At 41.5% G+C, this 21669-nt stretch overlaps 1 protein-coding gene across 10 annotated transcripts in view; it reads right to left on the reverse strand.

Moving 5' to 3' along the window:
* Positions 1-17644, reverse strand: part of TMEM87B (transmembrane protein 87B) — a 55521-nt gene extending 37877 nt beyond the window's left edge. For 4 of the 10 annotated variants that reach the window (XM_072770232.1, XM_072770230.1, XM_072770231.1 and 1 more), the window contains exons 1-8: positions 17242-17643; positions 13432-13492; positions 7738-7829; positions 5581-5718; positions 4439-4492; positions 2515-2605; positions 1004-1065; positions 580-763 (exon numbers count right to left, since the gene is read on the reverse strand). In XM_072770232.1, the coding sequence (XP_072626333.1) occupies positions 580-763; positions 1004-1065; positions 2515-2605; positions 4439-4492; positions 5581-5718; positions 7738-7829; positions 13432-13492; positions 17242-17400 (841 nt within the window). In that variant the 5' untranslated portion in view covers positions 17401-17643. Of the gene's footprint in view, positions 1-579; positions 764-1003; positions 1066-2514; positions 2606-4438; positions 4493-5580; positions 5719-7737; positions 7830-13431; positions 13493-14052; positions 14153-15913; positions 16547-17241 lie in introns of those variants that run through there. The other 6 variants (XR_012004412.1, XR_012004413.1, XM_072770235.1 and 3 more) reach the window with 5 other exon arrangements.
* Positions 17645-21669: the final 4025 nt, after the last annotated feature.

The raw sequence follows: 21669 nt of genomic DNA on the forward strand, positions 1-21669 counted from the left end.
TGTACCTTTACTTCTCTACTTCTGGCCGTTTTGCATGCCACCTTCTAGAAATCTGGGGCACACATGTGAGGATGCCCAACTTCTTGCCCTCCCTGATTCACACATTTCCGTGTATAAACCATGAGGGGCTTCTGATGGCCCACATGCAGTTCTCTGTGAGAGTGAAGACACAGAGAACGCCAGAAGGTTGCAGGCACCATCCATCCTCGCACTACTGATTTTACTCCCTGGGGTCAAATGTCCCTTCTTTTCTGGAGCAGAAAGGAGAAGAAAGACTATGGGGAGAACACAGAGAAATATGTTAGAAGGATCAGCAGCACCTAATATGTGGAACTTCTGTTGTTTTAAGTCAGTCACTGGAATGGGAGTTTACTTTTCCCCAGAAGGAAAGTGAAGGAAAGCGGGGGAACAGAAAATGAGGACGATATATCCGCTAGCCTAGACTGGAGCCCCACTCTGACATTCCCTTCTTGGCTCTCATCCTCTTCATCTCTAATGCAACTATTCCCAAACCGCTGCCCTGCTCACAAATGCTTGGGACCTCCTGCACTGTACTGTACTTATAGAGTCACAGCTTACTTGATAGCCCAGTGCTGCTGATGTTTTGATATTCAGTATAAAAAACTGCTTTTTCCAGCATTCCCAGGAAAATAACAGCTGCAATCCAGAACTGAATTCTTAATATATCTTTCCAATAACAGGCAGACCACATCAGCCAGAGTACGCCATATAAAATATAAACGATACACATCACCATGTAAAACTGTAGGAAGAAGAGCAATTTTAAGTCAGTTAAGGCCTGTGATCATTTGAAAATGGACATTTCTTCTTTCAAGTATCTAATCTTTTACTTTGCTGTCACTCTGGAACCAGAAATAGTATGTCAAAGCATTAGCTACTAAAAGATACCCACCACTGAGCTCTTTAAATTGTTAAATTTTCCAATTAGGATATGAAGTTCATTTTTTTTTAAAAAAAGGAAAAAATGATGGGAGGTACTTACAATCATCAAAGGCCAATCTGATGCAGAAATATATCCATGAGGCCCAATCATAGAAAGAGAAACTGGTAAGGATGGGGATAAAGAAATTGAAGAATTAGTCTTTTCTTATATTTTTAAATGTAAGCTCATTTTCCAGAAGGTTCCAAGAACACAAATCAAGTTAACAAATGCTGTTTACCTAGCACACATAAGATATTATATAATTACCAGTCATTGGGCATGTAATCTCACCAAGATACCCTTACTTGTATACATGCTGTTGTCAAAAGTGGGCCAAATCTGATCTTATGCAGATAGCAGAGTAGTACTGGCCTTTGACTGGGTCCATGTTAAGTCACTGACCTCACTGAGGACTCTCTTCCTTAATGTAACTTGGGATAAATTACTGAATTCAAGCTCCCAGTCTGGGTTGTTGTCCGGGACAACAATAATAAACAGAGTACCAAATACAGTATAAGACTTATAGGTCTCAGTAACTGCTCCAGTTACTAACTAGTGGGGCCTTAAAACTGCCTGCTGGCATTAGGTGAAAAGACACAATACCTGGGAAGGTAGGGGGGACCCACAAGTCTAGGTAGCAGAATGGCCTCAAGGTGTCTGGCTCTCTTATTTGGCTCTCTTATCTGGCCCATTATATCATCTCTGGGAAGAGGCCCTACTTCCCACTCTTTCAGAGCAGCCACTGTCACCAGATTCCCCTGTGGGCCGCCAGTCCTGTGCCTCTTCTGAAGCAACGCCTATGTCACCTCAATACTTTCTGCCTACCCACTGGACTGGGCAACTCTCAAAGGCAAAGCTTGGCTTCACTTCTGTATCCCTAGTAGATGAATCAGAGCAGTTTGCAAATCCCTAGGCACCTCACACGCTGTTTGGCTACTATTGGTCCAGCAGACATTCACTCTGGAAAATGATAGCCAAAGCAATTCTAAGAGCTGTGAAAACATTTGTTCCCTTAAAAATTGCTTATTGTTAGCCCACTCTTGTACTGGGCACTAGGAACTATATAGCTTAATGAGACACAGAGGGCCTACCTTGGGGGTCATGGGGTGGGCAGGTTGCTCACAAACCCATAGAAGCCACAGTTGCCAGATAGGCTACTTCTACTCCCAAGCTACAGATGCTTTAAAATAAAAATTTTAAACCCCTGATAATGGCCATTTTCATGAGACAGAATGTAATCTACTGCAAATACAATTAAAATGTTATCTACCTACTTCTATATTAGAAAATTTTTTTTAATCTGAAAGGATAAAGAATTTTATATCTTGCTATAGTTTGAAATTTTAAAAATTTATCTTAATTTTAAATTTCCAATCTATTAAAAAACAAATTACAGTTAAGATAAGCATAAAGTTTTAAGTCCCCCCCCAGATACACAGATCACTTATTTTTGAGTAACAGAAATTCATTTTTGAATGAGGTATTTTAATAGAAATGTAGATTTGGATCAATGACAAAAATATAGAACACAGTAAAAGCAGACAACAAACATGCATGCAGTTAAATTATACCATTCAAATTCCATCTTGCATCTGTTTTTTCTGTTTTAATAGAAACGATAAAGATGTGAAACCCATCTCTCTGTGTTCTGGCTACAACATCCTGAAACAGGAAAAAAAATTTTTTTAATTTTAAATTTTAAAAACTGCTATATAAGCTATAGTTAAACAATTGTTCACCACATTTTAAAACAACTTTTAGGGCACGCCTGGGTAGCTCAGCGGTTGGGGGACTGCCTTCGGCTCAGGGCATGATCCAGTCAGAGGACTGAGTCCTGCCTTGGGCTCCCTGCGAGGAGCCTGGTTCTCTCTGTGCCAATATCTCTGCCTCTCTCTGTGTTTCTCATGAATAAATAAATAAAATCTTTAATAAAAAGAATAAAACAACTCTTAGCAACTAAATTGAGTTACTTTCCACTATTTTAAAACAATGAAAAGGAATGGTAAGCAATGGAAGGATAGTAGACAATAGGATTTCTCCCATTCTTTTTTCTCCATGAGGACGTCCTCTCAGACCCAAAACAACAGAGGAGGAAAAAAGCTTTTTCTACTGTTCAATTTTTCCTCTTTCAATATTTTTAAAGAATCTCCCGGGATCCCTGAGTGGCACAGTGGTTTGGCGCCTGCCTTTGGCCCAGGGCGCGATCCTGGAGACCCGGGATCGAATCCCACATCGGGCTCCCGGCGCATGGAGCCTGCTTCTCCCTCTGCCTGTGTCTCTGCCTCTCTCTCTCTGTGACTATCATAAATAAATAAAAATTTTAAAAAAAGATTAAAAAAAAATGTGGCAAGACAGATTTTGAAAAAAAAAAAAAAAAAAAAGAATCTCCCTTAAATGTGACCATTCTATGTTTTACTCAATATCACCATTCAAATATTTCTAATATTACTCTTCCCATATTTTAAACTAATTATCAAGCATTCAGTTGTTAAATGTGGGTATTTTAAAAAATTGAACTGGGGTAGTAAGAAGTCAGATAATATTGTTAGAAAGATTGTACAGTTTCAGGACATAGGTTCAATTACTTAAACTCCTTAAGATCTATGTTACTAGCCATCCCGCTGGGAAATGAAATTGCCCACTGTAAATGCCTATGAATGCTGCAATGTTCCACATAACTGCATTAAACTTTTCACCTTCATCCTTCCAGAATATTTCCTATTCCTTCTCTTTCATTTCCTACTCCTCTACCTGCAATAGAGTCCGTGCAGAGCAAAGAGTTTGTCCTGTGCAGAGTGGAATGCCTTCCTACTATGAAACTACTCTTTAAGATCATTGGAAAACTTAAGGAATGTGAAGAGTCACAGCAAAAAAGCAAACATTAAGCCCTCCTAAACCTGCCTTCAGTCCGTACACACAACCCTCTCCACCTCTTCATCTTCTGACTTTTAGGAATTCCTCCAAATACCACCCTCCCCCGGTGCTACATTCATGGTTTCTATTTCTTTACATCCTTTTTTTTTTTTAAGATTTTATTTATTTATTCATGAGAGACACACAGAGAGAGGCAGACATAGGCAGAGAGAGAAGCAGGCTCCATACAGGGAGCCCAATGTGGGACTCGATTCTGGGACTCCGGGATCATGCCCTGGGCCGAAGGCACTCAACCACTGGGCCACCCAGGCGTCCCTCTTTACATCCTTAATGATGATCCAGACCAGCCCATTGCTGTGCTAGGCATTTGAAAGAAAGGCTGCATAGAAGCTAACCTTAAATTACAACCTCAAAGGAATTTTTAAACAAAGTCAGAAATAAGTATACACAAAATTCATATAGACACACATAAAAAAAAAATACTATTTGAAATAATGCTTTTTTTCTTCCCTGCTTCTAATCACACTACTGTATACTGCTCTCCAAGTATCTATCACAAATTCTTTTCAGACTTACTGGAACTTGTATACATTTGATTCAAAGACAAATAAAATGACTTACCGTTGATCTTTCCTGGTTCGAAACATTTTTGGTATTTGTAACTGGTTCTTTATTCTGGAAAAAAAAAATACAATAATCCCATTTTATATTGCTGCATTTCTATGGGGAAACTGTTTTAACAATTAAGAAAAAAGTTCTTATGAAAAAGGTAAAGAACCAGAGAACCCACCTCTTTGTAGCCCAAACAAAATCCTGGTTTTGAAAAATTACTTTTTAAATCAGGATAGTAGTTACCTTTGATGGTGAAGGTATAGGAACTAAAAGGAGGGTCTAGGTGCTAAAATATTCTGTACTTGATCTGTGTCTAAATTGACATGTTCAGGTTCTAAAAATCATCAAGCCATACACTTGCTATGCACACTTTATGTTTATTATACTTCAATACAAATTTTTTAAGTCCTTTTATTTTTACTGAAGACATATTTTCATTTCAGAATCTACAAACAAAAACATAAGTTACAATGACCTGTAGCCTCACAACCCATTGCTATTAACATTTCAGAAATCAAATCTTCCAAGCCAGGAGGGAGTAAGTGCATAAGGGAGGAGAGAGTGTTTAAGTAGGTTAGATGCTTAAGCTGGCAGACCTTTAGTACTGGAAACCTTGACTAGCTGTTCTGATGAAATGATGGGGGGCAAAGGTCTCACTGGAGTAGATAGAAGAGAGAATAACAGAGGAACTGACAGCAGACCAAGAAGGATAATGAAAAGTTCTTTTTCAAGGGTGTTGCTATAAAGGGTACAATAAAATAAACCATGGTGCTAGGATCTTCCTTGTTAGGTACTACCACACCTAAACTAACACCTAAATTAAACTCCTAAAATTAACAAATTAAGTATTTTCTCTATCAAAATGTTGATAAAATAGAAGTTAATACTTGTATTCACTGGGAGTAAAGTTTTTTTTTTTTAAAGATTTATTTATTTATTCATGATAGACATAGAGAGAGAGAGAGAGAGAGAAGCAGAGACACAGGCAGAGGGAGAAGCAGGCTCCATGCCGGGAGCCCGACGCGGGACTCGATCCTGGGACTCCAGGATCACGCCCTGGGCCAAAGGCAGGCGCTAAACCGCTGAGCCACCCAGGGATCCCACTGGGAGTAAAGTTAATTCCTTTTTTACATGGCAAGACAGATACTCACATTCAGCGATGGAAACACCTGTAAGTCACTGTTGCAGTCTAAGTTTTCATATTTTGTTGTCCAACATTCAATATTCTTGAAATAATGGCCGCATAAGTCTTCATCAACACTAAGATCATGTTTTTGTGATAGCTCCTCCTACCCAAGGTAAAATTCTATGTTATAATTTATTTACACATCTCTTATTCAAGAAGATCAGTAAAACTTAGAACCTAAATAATATCAAAGATTTATTCAGTTTGGAGGGAAAACATGCAGAAAAAAATACTGAAAAGAAAAATGTTTTGGATATAATTTTAAGTATAATGAGGTAATAAAACAAATGTTAAGCCATTCCAAGGTGCTCAGATACAGTAACACATAATACAAGGATAGTCTTACAGGACAGGACGAAAAGTGACTAAGGTGTTACTACAGGAATTGGTTCACTGAGAAATAAAGAAATACTCTGTCCTGAGGCTACTTTCATTTTATCCCACGTATAAAAGATTTTACAGAGAAACAAAAGCAGCATTAACTACAAAGAAAGTTAAACCAAGGATGGATGAATAAAAGCAGGCTCCCAATGGCCTGGCTTCTAGCCATCAAGAAAAGGTTGAGTTGGCTTCTACTGGCCAAATAGTAGACAATGTGAACAAAATAAGTAAAAAATACTAATTGATTATAACCCATGCAACAAAGCAAAAACCAGTAAGTCCATGCTAATGATTGCTCAGTTGACTGATTGACAGGTAAGATAAGAGGAAAAGAAAGAGCTCATCCTGATGGCAAAATGTTAACAAAGCAGAAGAAAAAAATGGAATTAGAAAATCATCATTTAGCAATCATCAAAGCAATAGGTGATTCATCAGGCAAGAATCAAAGGATATTAAAACAAGGACTGATGAAAAATCAGGATATTCATATACAAATATGAAAATATCTCTTCACAAATTATTGTTAACAACAAGGAGAAAAGCAGCAACTTTATAGTTACTTTATAGTGGAGAAACCTGGTAGAAACTTCCTTAACTAATTGATCTTAAAGTTAACACTTTATGTCCCCAAAATAGGACAAACCAGAACTCTTCGGTATGCCTGCCAAAAGCATAACCTGAATCTGAGCACGAGGAAGTATTAGAAATACTGGAAACTGATTGGTATTTTATAATAAATGGCTTGTACACTTCAAATATGTCAATGTCAGGAAAGACCAAAAACAAAACAAAACAAAAGCTGCAGAAATGCAGTGTGATCTTGGACTGGATCTTGTACCAGGAAAAGAACAACAATAAAAACAAACTGCTAAAAAGGATGTTTTGGGGACACTGGCCAAACTTTAATAAGATCTGTTTATTAGTTAATAGTTTTGTATCATTGTTAAAATTTCTAAATTTTATCACTGTACTGTGTAATCTAAGTATCTTTGCTCTTAGGAAATACACACTAAAGTATTTAGTGTGAAGGGGTAAAATATTTGGGGATAGAGTCACAAAAGCAGTATTTGAGGAAAATGGCACCTTTCATCCCAAATGGAAAGAAAATGCAGATAAAGGTATGGAAACCCACGTGTCATTCAAGCTAGGAGCCCACAGGAAATGGCCGGGAGCAACCATGTGGAGAATGGTCAAGTGAAGCACCTTTCCAAGGAACGTGTGAGCCCAATGGACATGCCAGGGGTAGGAGAAAGCCTACCCTGGCCTCTTTCCTCATCTCACATGCTCCCCCTCCTTTCCCTGGGGGCCTCCTTTCCTTTCACCTCTCAGAATCTGCTTCTACTCACTAAAGCTGCTTGGCCTCCCTAAAGTCTAGATACCCTATAACCAACTTTTGACTGAAGTAAACCCTTTACATTTCTTCCTTAAACTATGTTGATTTTTGTTTGTATGTGACCTACAACCCCTTTATTGATTCATATATGTCTGATTTAAATATTTACTAATATTTTTCGTAAGATGAAAGAAAACTAAAAGATGTTTCCTTTTCAGAAAGCATATACTTTGATATAGTAAAAGCATTTCTTGCCTAAGTCCCAAATTAATCTGTTTTAAAACTTTTTAAACTTTTAAAACTACAATCTATATTTCTGGCCTCCTCACTTGATGAGCTAATAAATCTTTATACTCATAATTTTTCCTTCAAAGCTTTATATACATTAAAAATTTGCATTTTACTTACCTCCAGCTTAGAATATTCATTTTGACAGGTATGATACTTCAAATGCCACTCTATGGTAAACTTCACAGGCCCAGAACAACTGAACGACTTAACTGTTTAGATAAAGAAAGTCTCATTTATTTTTTTATTTTTTAAATTTTTAAAAAAGATTTTATTTATTTATTCATAACAGACAGAGAGAGGCAGAGACACAGGCAAAGGGAGAGAAGCAGGCTCCATGCAGGAAGCCCGACCGATGCAGGACTCAATCCCAGGTCTCCAGGATCACACCTCGGGCCGAAGGCAGCGCCAAACTGCTGGGCCCCCGGGGCTGCCCAGAAAGTCTCATTTTATAGTAATCACATATATATACTCCAATATAAGCTTAAGGTTTCGAGAATGCAATTTAAAATAGGCTACTTTAATGAAACATTGAGTAGATTATCTAATTTCTCCCAAAACTCACTGCAAAATGAGGTAAATTCATTATTATAGTTAACTAAAAGTTGCTTAATACACTCATTTAATTTCTATGTTAAACCTAGAGTTAAAATCAACTGAATAACCGAATATGCTGCCACTGCTTACTGTAAAGTCACTCTACACTGTTCTCTTCACTGACTTATTCATTCAAAAAGTACTGAGTGAGCATTTCTTATGTGTCAGAGACATAATGATAAACTAAAACAATCCCTGTCCTTGATATAAGAAGTACTGGGGAGGAGAGGGTTAATAATTAAATAGGCACCTTTGCTAGAATAAAGGCCTGAGAACAGGGGGTCAAGGGAGCCTTGGGCAGGGCACCTAACATGGTCCAGGAGACCATGAGGAAGGGTACCAACAGGCTTACTGGAGAAGGAGACTAACATGAAGAGCAGAATTTGCTAGGTGAAGAGGACAGTGGAGCAGTATATGCAAATGTGCATGCCAAGTTAAGTGAAAGCAGGCATGCGTATGAGCACCTGAAAATGGTCTGCTATGGTCAGAACAAACATTTGGGGAAAGGAGAAGAGCTGAAGCTGGAGAAGAGCCCTGAGGAAAAGTCACAGAGCGTAATATACTCAGCTAAGGAGTTTTCCTTTATTTTGAATATTACAAAACACTGCCATATATTTCAGGTAGGAGGGTAACATGATCAGACAGACTGAAAAGGATTAAGTTTAGAATTAGAAAAAGCTCTTTTGGGAGTGTCATCACAACATGGCGGCTGGCTTCCCCCAGAGTAGGTCATCAGAGAGAGAGAGAGAAAGACAGCGAGCAAGCATGCACAGAGAAGAAGCCACAGTATCTTTTACGTTCCAGTTTTGGAAGTGATATGCCATTAGTTCTGCTATATTCTCTTGGTCAGACCAACCTTGATATAATATGGTAGGGGACTATATAAAGTCATGAAGACCAGGAGGCAGGGATCACTGTGAGCCATCTCAAAGACTGGTAACCAGAGGGAATCCAAACTGAGCACTGAGACTGAAGTTCAAGAGTTTAAGACTGGTAGACTTTCTGGGGCAGAATACCCAAGAGTTGGGAGCTACACAGAGAAAAAGTTAACAAAATCTGGACAGGGATGCCATTGAGCCTGCCCTGCATAGCAGACAGTGCCTGCATATAAAGAAGCCCAATGATTCTCAGAGTTCACATAGGGCTGGGAACTAGTTGAGTTTCAGCTAGACAAAATGGAAATGCCTCATTAAATATACCGTGCATTCAGGAGAAATGTAGCAGGGTCAGACCTTAAAAGTGGTGCTAAGTTAGCCCTCAGTAAAGGCTACTCCAGATCCTCCCTAAAATAAATTAAACATAAAATTGGAAAGGATCAAACTGACCTAAAAGAAACTTAACTATCTGCCAGAACAAGGTTGTTAAAGGAATACAACATTTGAGCACTTAAGAATGTACGTAACATTCATGATATTCATCATCCAAACAAAAACACTAGCTATTAAAAGCAGAAAAAACTGAGTCATAATCATGATAGATTAGTCATTATGAAGAGGTAGAAATGACAAAGATGATTAGCAGAGAATATTAAAACAGCTGCTATAAATATTTTCCATATGCTCAAAGATGTAAAGGAAAAAATGAAAATACTGAGGGAAAGAAGAGATTTTAAAAAAGGAACCAAACTTCTAGAGATTAAAAAAATACAATATCCAAGTAAAAACTTTGAGTAGATTATCTAATTTCTCCCAAAACTCACTGCAAAATGAGGTAAATTCATTATTATAGTTAACTAAAAGTTGCTTAATACACTCATTTAATTTCTATGTTACTGTATGAGATTAATAGCAGATTAAATACTGGAAAAGATCACTGAACTTGAAGACAAAGCAATAGAAAGATCCAAAACGTAGCGCAAAAAGAGACTGGAAAAATTTAACAAAGTCTCAGTGACCTGTGAGACAATTATCAAGCAGTCTAATATAGGTGCAAATGGAGTCCCAGAAAGGCAGGACAGAGCTGGTAACAGTGTCTAAATCCATGATTGGGACACCTGGGTGGCTCATCAGTTAGCGCCTGCCTGTGGCTCAGGGTGTGATCCTGGGGTCCTGGGATCGAGTCTCACAGTGGGCTCTCTGTGAGGAGCCTGCTTCTCCCTCTGCCTGTGTCTCTGCCTCTCTCCATGTGTCTCTTATGAATAAGTAAATAAAATAAAATCTTTAAAAAAAATCCATGATCAATGTAAGAGATGAGATTTCTTTCAGTGTAGATATACAGTTGTTCATTTATTGAAAAGATCAGGATCACTTATTGAAAAGACTATCTTCTCTCTAAAGAATTACTTTGGCACCTTTATTGATAATCAATTGACCTTATTATGTAGGTGTCTTTCTGGGCTCTCTGATTTGTCTCATTATTCTGTATGTCTACTCTTATATGGTACCACAGTTAGGATTATTGTACCTTTATGTAAGTTTTAAAATCAGATAGTAAAAGTCTTTCAACTTCGTTCTTTTTAAAAATTGCTTTGTGTATTCTAGGTTCTTTGTATTTGCTATAAATTTTAGAAATAGCCAATTTCTACATTAAAGTCAGCTTGGATTTTGATTGAAGTTAATTGAATTTATAGACCAATCTGGGGAAAACTGACAGTATAGTGTTAGTTACAGATTTAAAAAAAAAAATATATATATATATATATTATTTATTTATTCATGCAAGACACACAGAGAGAGGCAGAGACCTAGGCAGATGGAGAAGCAGGTTCTCTGCAGGGAGCCTGATGCAGGTGTCAATCCCAGGACACCAGGATCATGACCTGAGCCAAAGGCAGACATTCAACCACTTGAGCCACTCAGGTGCCCCAGTTATAGATTTTTCATAGATGCCTTTACCAACTTTTTTTTTAAAAGATTTTATTTATTCATGAGAGACACAGAGAGAGAGAGAGAGGCAGAGACAGAAGTAGGCTCCATACAGGGAGCCCAATGTGGGACTCAATTCTGGGACTCCAGGATCATGCCCTGGGCCAAAGGCAGGCACTCAAACATTAAGCCACCCAGGCATCCTGATGCCTTTACCAACTTGAGGAAGTCTCCTTCTATTTCTAGTTTTCTAAGAGTTTTTCTCAGGAATAGGTGCTGAGTTTTTTCAAATGCTCAAATGCTTTTGTCATATCAAGATGATTATATAGTATATTTCTTTTATTCTGTTTATACAGTGAATTACATTGAGAAATCTTCAGCAGTGACTCCACAAGACTACATCCTGAATGGGGTAGCAAAAGAGGGGTCACTGAAGGGAAAGCCAGATAGATGCCTGATCCACCAAAGAGCATGGACACATATCCAAGGGGCTAATTATTAGCTTTGCAGGCACTGAAATCTGGTTCTGTGAAAACAGAGACTCAGTCTCACTCCTTCACCACACCATCAATGTAGACATATAATCTAGAATGCCCACTTATTTAAAATGAATAGTAATTGAAAAGTGGTTGTGTATTGATTGATTAACTCTCTCCCTTCAGCATGCTTTCCCGAATACGCAAAGGTGATAAAGATTGCTTGATGAGCATGGCACCAGAATGAGGTGGCTCAGATGGATGCTGCCTCTATACCTGGCAGTGATACGTCATATCTACAGTCATAGTTCAAGATTTCTCTCCCATCGGTGCTGCTAGACATTTGCTTTACCCTGACTAAACCTTCATATTTTTTTATGCTTTTGCTCCTAACTCCCAGCTCTTCTGCTGCCTCATTCTTTCTTCAGATGTTAATACCATTGTCTTTTTTTTTTTTTTTTTTAAGATTTTATTTATTTGAGAGAGAAGGCAAGTGAGACACAGCACAAACCAGGGGAACTGGCAGAGGGAGAGGGAGAAGCAGGTTCCCCACTGAGCAGGGAGCCCAACTCGCAGCTCAATCCCAGGACCCAGAAATCATGACCCAAGCGAAAAGCAGACACTTAATTGACTGAGCCACCCAGGTGCACCACTGTCTTGAGTGTGGTCTACTCTTAGCTGATTGCAAACACTACATATTGATTTTTTAAATCAAATTATGTGTTTCACGGTCCATATCATTTTCCCCCATGTAACTTTCTTGCTGCACCTCCTAGATCTTACTTGTCTAGACAATGAGATTTGAATTCATTAAAGCAAATAGATGCCAAATTTTTTTCCTTGCCTACTTTGGACCTTAATTTCCTCTTGCCAAGTTATCACCACTGATGATCTGATATAAATGAGCTGCTTTGAACCACCTCTGCTATCTAGCTGATGGCTGGCCAATTCCCTCAGCAAATACCCACATATGACAGAATCGCCCAACAAATTATTTGAATGTGGTGTAATAGAGAAAAGGGGCATGGCTTTGGATCCCCAGGAAGCCAATTTGTTCTATGCAACAAAAAACTACTCCTTATCCCAAAACTAACCCTTGCAATCAATTTACCTAGTCAAGTTATTGGATACACTAAGAGGAGTTAGACCACAGTAAATGTGATTTGCTATAAACCCATTAAAAATATTGAAAACCTCAAGATGTAGGACTCAGTAGTTCTTACACATCAGTATTTACAGAGAAAACATAGTCCCTAACAAATATGTTCACTTTCATAAGCACTAAAATCCTAATTAAAATGCTAGTGCCTAGTAATTTTTATTGTATTCTATGATCATGGGTATATTTATAAAAGTTTCAAGGGCATAAGGACTTTACCACAATCATGACATTTCATATATAAAAGGAATATATTTAAGCTGGGGTTCAGAGTCAAATTTCACAGAAGTCAGAAGTCAAACACTTTTTTTTTTTTTGCTGAAGCCTACTTTATTATACTTTATAATTTTTAAAGAATGATTCATATTACATTTTTTGAGACAAAATCAGAAAAATCTATTCTTGAAAATAACCAAGACTTGACTGAAACAAAAGAAATCCTGAAAATGTTAGAACCACTTAAAAACAAAATATTTGTCTAGTTTAAAATGTTATATTAATATATCAGTTTAGGGGATCCCTGGGTGGCGCAGCGGTTTGGCGCCTGCCTTTGGCCCAGGGCGCGATCCTGGAGACCCAGGATCGAATCCCACATCGGGCTCCCGGTGCATGGAGCCTGCTTCTCCCTCTGCCTGTGTCTCTGCCTCTCTCTCTCTCTCTCTGTGACTATCATAAATAAATAAAAATTTAAAAAAAAAATAATATATCAGTTTATGTTATATAGCATTACTCATTTATAATATACTGTTATATTAGTATATTAGTTTATTGTACTTACCAGAAAACTTGATTTCAGTAGAGTTAAACATAGTTTTTCTAAATATCAAAGGTCCTGATTTCTAAAAGGAAGCACAAGGAAATATATAAAGATCTAACTTAAAAATTTTTTTTCTATTTAGAGTATAGTTTTACCTTGAAAATATGTAGTTCTAACCCTTGCACTCCTGTGACCAGAGTGATTTTTTTTTTATTTTTATTTTTTTTTAATGTAAACCCGGTCATATCACCCACTTGCTCAAAATCTTGTCCCACATATCTACTCTCTAAGAGGCTTCTGAATGCCTTTGCTTCTAGTGTCTCAGCCGGGGATCAGCAACACAGGACGTGCTGCTGCCACGTACCATTTTTCGTTATTGCTGCTCAGCCAGGGGACCTGTCTCTCTCAGTATTTTTAATAAAACAACCATCACTGTCCCTAAATTGTTATGGTTCTTCATTATGTACTTTTGACAGACCAATTCTTACTGCTGGTCACAGGCCTCTGGATGATCAAGCCCTGCCCACCTCTCAGCATCTTTCTCTCGGTGCTTTAAAAGCAGAAAACGCCTTCCAGCTCTCAGGACTTCAGTAGTCAACATGCAAACTTACTTAAAAACCCTTCCCTGTCCTCTTCCTTCACCTTGTTAATGACTGCTTAACGCTTCTCAGCCCAGCTCAAGAGCCTCAGGAAGTCTTCTGCCAGGTGACATACCAGACCAGGCCCTCCTTTACATGGTCTCTAGGTCCCATCTTTCACAACCCTTGCCACAATTAAAATGAAATAATCTATTACTTAATTATTTAATGTCTGCCTTCACCAAGAATAAAAATGCTGTGAGAAGGGATTGTGTTCAATAAATGAGTGGTTAAGAATGAAAAGCACAGAGTACAGGCAACTCTTATTTGATTGATAACCTCCCACCCTAACACAGTTCCAACAATAACAACAAATTTCCCAGCCAAGACCCCCCCCACCTCTGAGCCCCAGATCCACATACCCAACTACCTTAAGGTCAGGTCCACTAGGATGTCCACCAAACATTCCACACTAACCTGTCCTAAAGCAGACACACTCCTCTCTGCTCCTTCCCAACTCTTTCCATACTATACATGTTGGCTGGGGGTGATGCCATCTTTAGTCACGCCAGCCTTGGCATCATTCAATCTCTGAGCTCCATTGCCCAATCCCCAAGGCACACCCACTTTATCTCACAAACATTTCCCAAATTTAGTTCTTCCTCTCCATCCCTGTCACCACTGCTCCAATTCTGGCTCTCAACATTTTCTGCCCCCTGCTCTGCAGTAACTTAATTGGTAATTCTGCCACTAGATCTGAGCCTATAACTCATCCTGAGTTCATAGCCACAGTGATTGGTACTTACGTCTAAAATCCTTCAATGGCTCTCCCTCATTCATACCCAGAATTAGTTATCAGTGGCCTAAGCCAACCTATAAAATGAGGTTTGTTTGGCCCACATGGGAACTTTAAAAAAATTTTTGAATTAGTTGACATGATAAAAATATGGATTCTGGCTTTCACTTTTTTAAAAAAAAAAAAGGGAGATTCAGCAATTCTGTGTCTACATTGCCATATAAGATCCACTAGCCAGGGGGAGGGGGGGGCCCAGGTGGCTCAGCAGTTTAGCGCCGCCTTCAGTCCAGGGTGTGATCCTGGAGACCAGGGATGGAGTCCCATGTCCGGCTCCCTGCATGGAGCCTGCTTCTCCCTCTGCTTGTGTCTCTGCCCCTCTCTCTCTCTCTCTGTGTCTCTCATGAATAAATAAATAAAATCTTAAAAAAAAAAAAAAAAGATCCACTAGCTGGAACCAAATGGCAGCCACCTCTTCTGAAGGAGCACATAATCTATAGGCCATGGCTCTCTAGCACCTCCTGACTCTAGTTCATTTCACTCACTGATACCAATGGCCTCAGACCCTGTAGGTCCTGGAATTTAGACCCCCGGCCACAGGTTCAGGGACAAGCTGTGGGAGGCTTACGGTAGCCTAAGTCCCCTCTAAGACTCCTACCAGAACCTCACTCAGCAGAAACATTAAGAATTTCCTGCTTTGCTGCTTCTCTAGTCCCTCCTTCTTCATCCAGGTAACATCTACTCATCTTTCAAGACCCAACCAGACATCAACTCTAGAAAGCAGAGTTAGGTGACCCTCTTAGTGCTCCACTAACATCCCAAGAATGCTGCCATGTATTCAACTACTATTCATGAATCTGTTGTCCCTATTATATAAGCTTCTTGAGAGAAGAGGCTGTTGTCTTAATTCATCTTTGCAACAGGAATGGCCAATCTAGCACATTATGTGCAGTAGGTACTCAAACTGTTTGTTGATCTTTATAATCAAAAGAAGCATTTCTTGATACATCTGTAGTACAAATAAATGAAAACCTCCTTCTCCTTTCTTATTCTTAAGGACAAATTCTAACAGCTTGAAATGAGGGGAGAGATCAGTGTATTCTCTGCAAAAAAGGGCTTTATGGCTACTGACCTGAAAGTGGGACCCAAGGAAAAATTTACCTTCCTTATACAGGAAGCAGTTATTCTTTCTCCAGGGCCTCTGGCGTTTCATCATCCAAAGTATACTTGGCAAAGATCCTTACAGATATGGTCAAGTAGTTTAACAATCCGTACAGAGCTCATTCACTTCTAATATTGTTTACTCTTAGTTTATGATACTGACATTCACTAAAGCAGCAGCATGAAACCACAAGTGTGGTTCTCAGAAATTCAATAATAGAGAAGTGCATGCTATATCACTGATGCATAGAATGGGACACCAAAACCCAGAAGAATCCTAGAAGAAATGGTAGCGCTGGGTCTTAAAAATTCAGAATGAGACCTTATCTTCCTTCCTGTATAGCTTCTACGTTGTAGGAAGTTATCTGCAGCCTCCGGTACTAAATTTTTCTCCTTAAGTCAAAATATAAGTTTTGCTCTTAGAACTCAAACGTCATTTTAATGCATGTGGAAAATATTCATCTCAAAACACAGCTGGATGAATAATCTGACTAGAAAAGCAGGAGATAAGGCCTCTTCCCGATTTCCCGTTCCTCTTTAACAAGACTTTCCAAAATTCAACTCCGGCATCGCTGCTACATCATCTCCTGTAACTATCGGATGCCAAGTTCTCAAATGGCTTGTCCTAGGAGGGAAGTTTACACACCGTCGTGCCTCCAAGACTAGCCTCTCAAACACTCCTTAATCACGTGTCCCACCTCATCTCCACACACACATTCCCGCAACTGTGACAGGAGCCCTAGAGAAATTCAGGAACCCCAGAAGAGCGAACGAGGGGTGGGGGTGGCAGATTTCCTCCCCATTTAAAGGAAAAAGAAAAAAAAAAGTGGCACATGCGCTTTAGGTGTATGCTGAGAGCGAAGCCTGGCAAAGTCCTTTCTGTGGCCTCACGGGTGTGGCCCTGCGGCTGCACCCGAAACCCCAGGTAAGGTCAAACGGCCCAGACGCCGGCCCGACCGAGCGCCAAGGGATCGAGCCAGGGGGCGTCAGGGCGCCGCGACGGGCCAGCACTTGGGGAAAGGCGATTCTGGAATTTAGAACGGTACCGGCGCTCGGGAGGGAGAGCCGTCCCCGCGCACGAGCCTGTGAGGGCGAGCCTTCCCGCCGCCCAGGTCGGGCCGGAGGGGGGCTCTCCTCGTCGCTGGCGGACGAGAGGCTCAGCGAGCGTGTCAGGTGCCCCGGCCGGGCCCGGCAAAGACCAGATGAACAAGCCGGGGCCAGGCCCGGGGTCCGAGCGAGCTCCGCGCGGACCCTGAGGGCCCGAGACGCGCCACGCCTCGGTCTCCACACTCCACTTACGTCGTCGACCGTCGCTGCCCAGAGCCCGAGCTCCGGGACGGCGCTCACAACCGCCGGGGCCCAGCACGAGAGGCAGAGGGCGACGTGAAGCAGCGGAGCCGCGGCAGGAAGGCGGCGGCCGGACACCAGCCGGGCCCCGATGCGGCAGGCGGCGGCCATCTTGACGCGGAAGCCGCACCTGGCGCTCCAAGGCGCCCGCCACGCCCCGCGTCCGCACCTGGTGCAGCTCCGCCTCCGGGAGGCGGGTTCGCGTCGGTGACGGGGCTCACGCTGGGAGGTGGACCGGAGGTTTCGGCTTGGGCGAGGAGGTGCGGCTCGGGCCCCACAAGCGGGGTTCAGGCCCGGGCCCGGGCGTGGAGCTAAAGAAGCCAGAGCGCGGCTCGGAGGGGTGGGCGGGTCAGAGCGTAGAGGCGGGCCTCGGGGCTGGGCCGGAGCGGGAGGGAGGGGCGGGGCCAGATTGGGGGCGGGGCGGGGGGAGAGGCGGGCTCGGGGCGGGGCCTCCGGAGTGGGGGGGCGGGCTAGATTGGGGGCGGGGCCAGATTGGGGGCGGGGCCGGGGGAGAGGCGGGCCTCGGGGCTGGGCCGGAGCGGAAGGGAGGGGCGGGGCCAGATTGGGGGCGGGACCGGGGAGAGGCGGGCTCGGGGCGGGGCCTCCGGAGTGGGAGGGGCGGGCCGGGAGGCGGGGCCAGCCTGAGGCGGAAAACTCAGGTTCCAGATTGCTCAGTGTCTGTGGTTCGATGCTTAGAGGAGAGTATGGGATGGTTTCGTGTGAAAGTTCTGCTCTTATTAAACTCAACAGCAAAGAAACAAACAATCCAATCATGAAATGGGCAAAAGACATGAACAGAAATCTCACAGAGGAAGACATAGACATGGCCAACACGCACATGAGAAAATGCTCCGCATCACTGGCCATCAGGGAAATACAAATCAAAACCACAATGAGATACCACCTCACACCAGTGAGAATGGGGAACATTAACAAGACAGGAAACCACAAATGTTGGAGAGGATGCGGAGAAAAGAGAACCCTCTTGCACTGTTGGTGGGAATGTGAACTGGTGCAGCCACTCTGGAAAACTGTGTGGAGGTTCCTCAAAGAGTTAAAAATAGACCTGCCCTACGACCCAGCAATTGCACTGTTGGGGAGTTACCCCAAAGATACAGATGCAACGAAACGCCGGGACACCCGCACCCCCATGTTTCTAGCAGCAATGTCCACAATAGCCAAACTGGAAGGAGCCTCGGTGTCCATCGAAAGATGAATGGATAAAGATGTGGTCTATGTATACAATGGAATATTACTCAGCCATTAGAAACAACAAATACCCACCATTTGCTTCAACGTGGATGGAACTGGAGGGGATTATGCTGAGTGAAGTAAGTCAATCGGAGAAGGACAAACATTGTATGGTCTCATTCATTTGGGGAATATAAAAAATAGTGAAAGGGAATAAAGGGGAAAGGAGAATAAATGAGTGGGAAATATCAGAAAGGGAGACAGAACATGAGAGACTCCTAACTCTGGGAAACGAACTAGGGGTGGTAGAAGGGGACGTGGGTGGGGGGTGGGGGTGACTGGGTGAGGGGGGCACTTGATGGGATGAGCACTGGGTGTTATTCTATATGTTGGCAAATTGAACACCAATAAAAATAAATTTATAAATAAAATTTTTAAAAAAGTTCTGCTTCTTGTATCTCACTTTCTTGCATCCTCTGCACGTGCCCCTACCCCAGTGTTCCCATCGATTGTTCTCTAAATTCATGGACGGTGGTCTGGAAAGTACTTTGAGATCAGGGCCCCTTGAACCCAAGGCATCGTGTTGTAAGCATAACGTCGGTACACAGCAATTTTCAGACAAATAAAGCCGCCTGATTACTTAAAGCTAAAAGGGGCAGGGCTTACATCCGTCTTATTGTGTACTTCGCCCAGCATTTTCGTCTTTGAAAGCTTGCATGGGATCCCTGGGTGGCGCAGCGGTTTGGCGCCTGCCTTTGGCCCAGGGCGTGATCCTGGAGACCCCGGATCGGATCCCACGTCGGGCTCCCTGCATGGAGCCTGCTTCTCCCTCTGCCTGTGTCTCTGCCTCTCTGTCTCTCTCTGTGTGACTATCATGAATAAATAAAATCTTAAAAAAAAAAAAAAAAAGCTTGCAGTCAAAGAGAACTACTTTTTAAAAAAATTTTTTTTAAGATTTTATTTATTTATCATGAGAGACAGAGAGAGAGAGAGGCAGAGACACAGGCAGAGGGAGAAGCAGGCTCCATGCAGGGAGCCTGACGTGGGACTCCATCCCGGGTCTCCAGGATCACGACCTGAGCTGCAGGTGGCGCTAAACCGCTGCGCCACCGGGGCTGCCCAAAGAGAACTACTTTATTATCAAATGTAAGTAACGTCCAGAGGAAGAATGTAGTCTTGGATTAATATAGTTATAACGTAAAATAGGATTGATTTATAGTCACGAGGCTCTCTCTGCCTTATCAGTCACCCTAGTCACTTATTCAACTAGTAATTACTGAGGGTCTAGTCCAGAGTTTGAGTTGAGGCTCATGTGTGTATATAAATATGAAGACTGAATAGTTCCTTTTCACAAGAAACTTGTGATTATATATAGATATTTTTTATTGTGTCAGATTTATCGTTTACTAGTGCTTCATATAGGCCCCTTATACAACCATCAAAATTCAAAAGCCCTGAGAGATAGGTTTCTGGAACACTGGCCTATACTCATCAGTAGGTGGCAGTAACAGTTCGAAGATATTTTCTCTAAACTCCTGTGTACAATAACTGTCTTCATAATAGTTTTCAGCTTCCAACTTCAGTTGATGATGTTATATTTACCTCTAATTTAAATAATTAAAACCTTAATTTAACCAACAAATATTGTGTGCCTCAGTTCTGGATGTTGTACATTTGTACAGATTGCCGGTAATGGATTCAGCAAGGATTTTACATTATTTTTTTAAAGATATTATTTATTTATTCATGAGAGACACACAGAGAGAGGCAGAGACACAGGGAGAGGAAGAAGCAGGCTCCCTGCAGGAAGCCCGATGTACCTGAGGATCTCACCCTGAGCCATGGGGGCAGAAGCTCAACCACTGAGCCACCCAGGAGTCCCAGGATTTTACATTATTAAAGTACAAATACTTTTGTCATTTAGGTTTTGTGGCTATACTATTAAAGCCTAGTTTCCAAGGCAGATTAGAACTAATCTCATTAACTCCGCAAATTAAGCAGCATTGGTATCTCCTGCATCGAAGGCACTGCATGGATAGGGATAAAAACAATGCAGCATAGTTCCTGCCATCACTGTGAGGATGTAAAAATGTAAAAAGATGTGTACATGTAAAAAAGCCAATTATACAAGGCAGAACAAGTAAAGCCTTGAAGCATGGATATCAAGATTGTATGGGGGTAATTTGATTATTTTTTTCAAGAGTCCTTTCTTTAAGATTTTAAAAATTTATTCATGAGAGACACAGAGAGAGAGACAGAGACATAGGCAGAGGGAGAAGCGGGCTCTCCAAGGGGAGCCTGATGTGGGACTTGATCCCAGGCCTCCAGGATCACAACCTGAGCCAAAGGCAGATGCTCAACCACTGAACCACACAGGCATCCCAAGAATCCTTTATCTTTTAGAGATTTCCTTCATTTGAGTTTGCCCAGAAGCAGTCCCCAAAATAAAGATTTGAGTAGAAGTAGATCATTTGAGTGATGCAGGAAACACCAATAGGGGCATGTTATGGGCTGAATTTTTACCCAAAAATTCATATGCTAAAGTCTTAATTCCCAATACCAACAGAATGTGACTGTATTTGGAAATGGGGCATTAAAAGAAGTCATTAAGGTAAAAATGAGGTTGTATAGCTGGGCCCTACCCCAGTATGACTGGTATCTTTATAAGAAGAGATTAGGACATGCACACACACCCATGAATACACACACACCCTATGTGAAGACATAGGGAGAAGACAGTCATCTGAAAGCCAAGGAGAGAGGTTCAGAAGAAACCAACCCTGCTGACACTTGAACTCTGACACTTTAATGTCAGACTTCTAGCTTCTAGAATCATGAGAAAATAAATTATGTTAGGTTACCCAGTCTGGTACTTTGTTACGGCAGTCCCGGAAAACTGATTCAGAGAGTAAGCAAATGTGACAGAAAGGGGATACAGATAATAAAGGGGGCATTATCACATCGGCTACTCCTGTGGGCAAAAGGAATGTTATTCCATTGAGAAACTTACGAGAAAAGTGTGAAGCCCATGCCTCAGAATCATCTCACACAAGGGAATAAGGAGCTGAGATATTTATATCTTCATGCCCATTTGTCCTTGGTTAGGGTCTGTCCCTGGGAGGGCACCAATGACACTGGCAGTTCTAGCCTGCTGCGAGCAGGGCACAGTAGTTCTCCCCCACTTTTAAG

Source organism: Canis lupus, chromosome 12 (assembly GCF_048164855.1).
Source record: "Canis lupus baileyi chromosome 12, mCanLup2.hap1, whole genome shotgun sequence".
Lineage (NCBI taxonomy): Eukaryota > Metazoa > Chordata > Mammalia > Carnivora > Canidae > Canis > Canis lupus.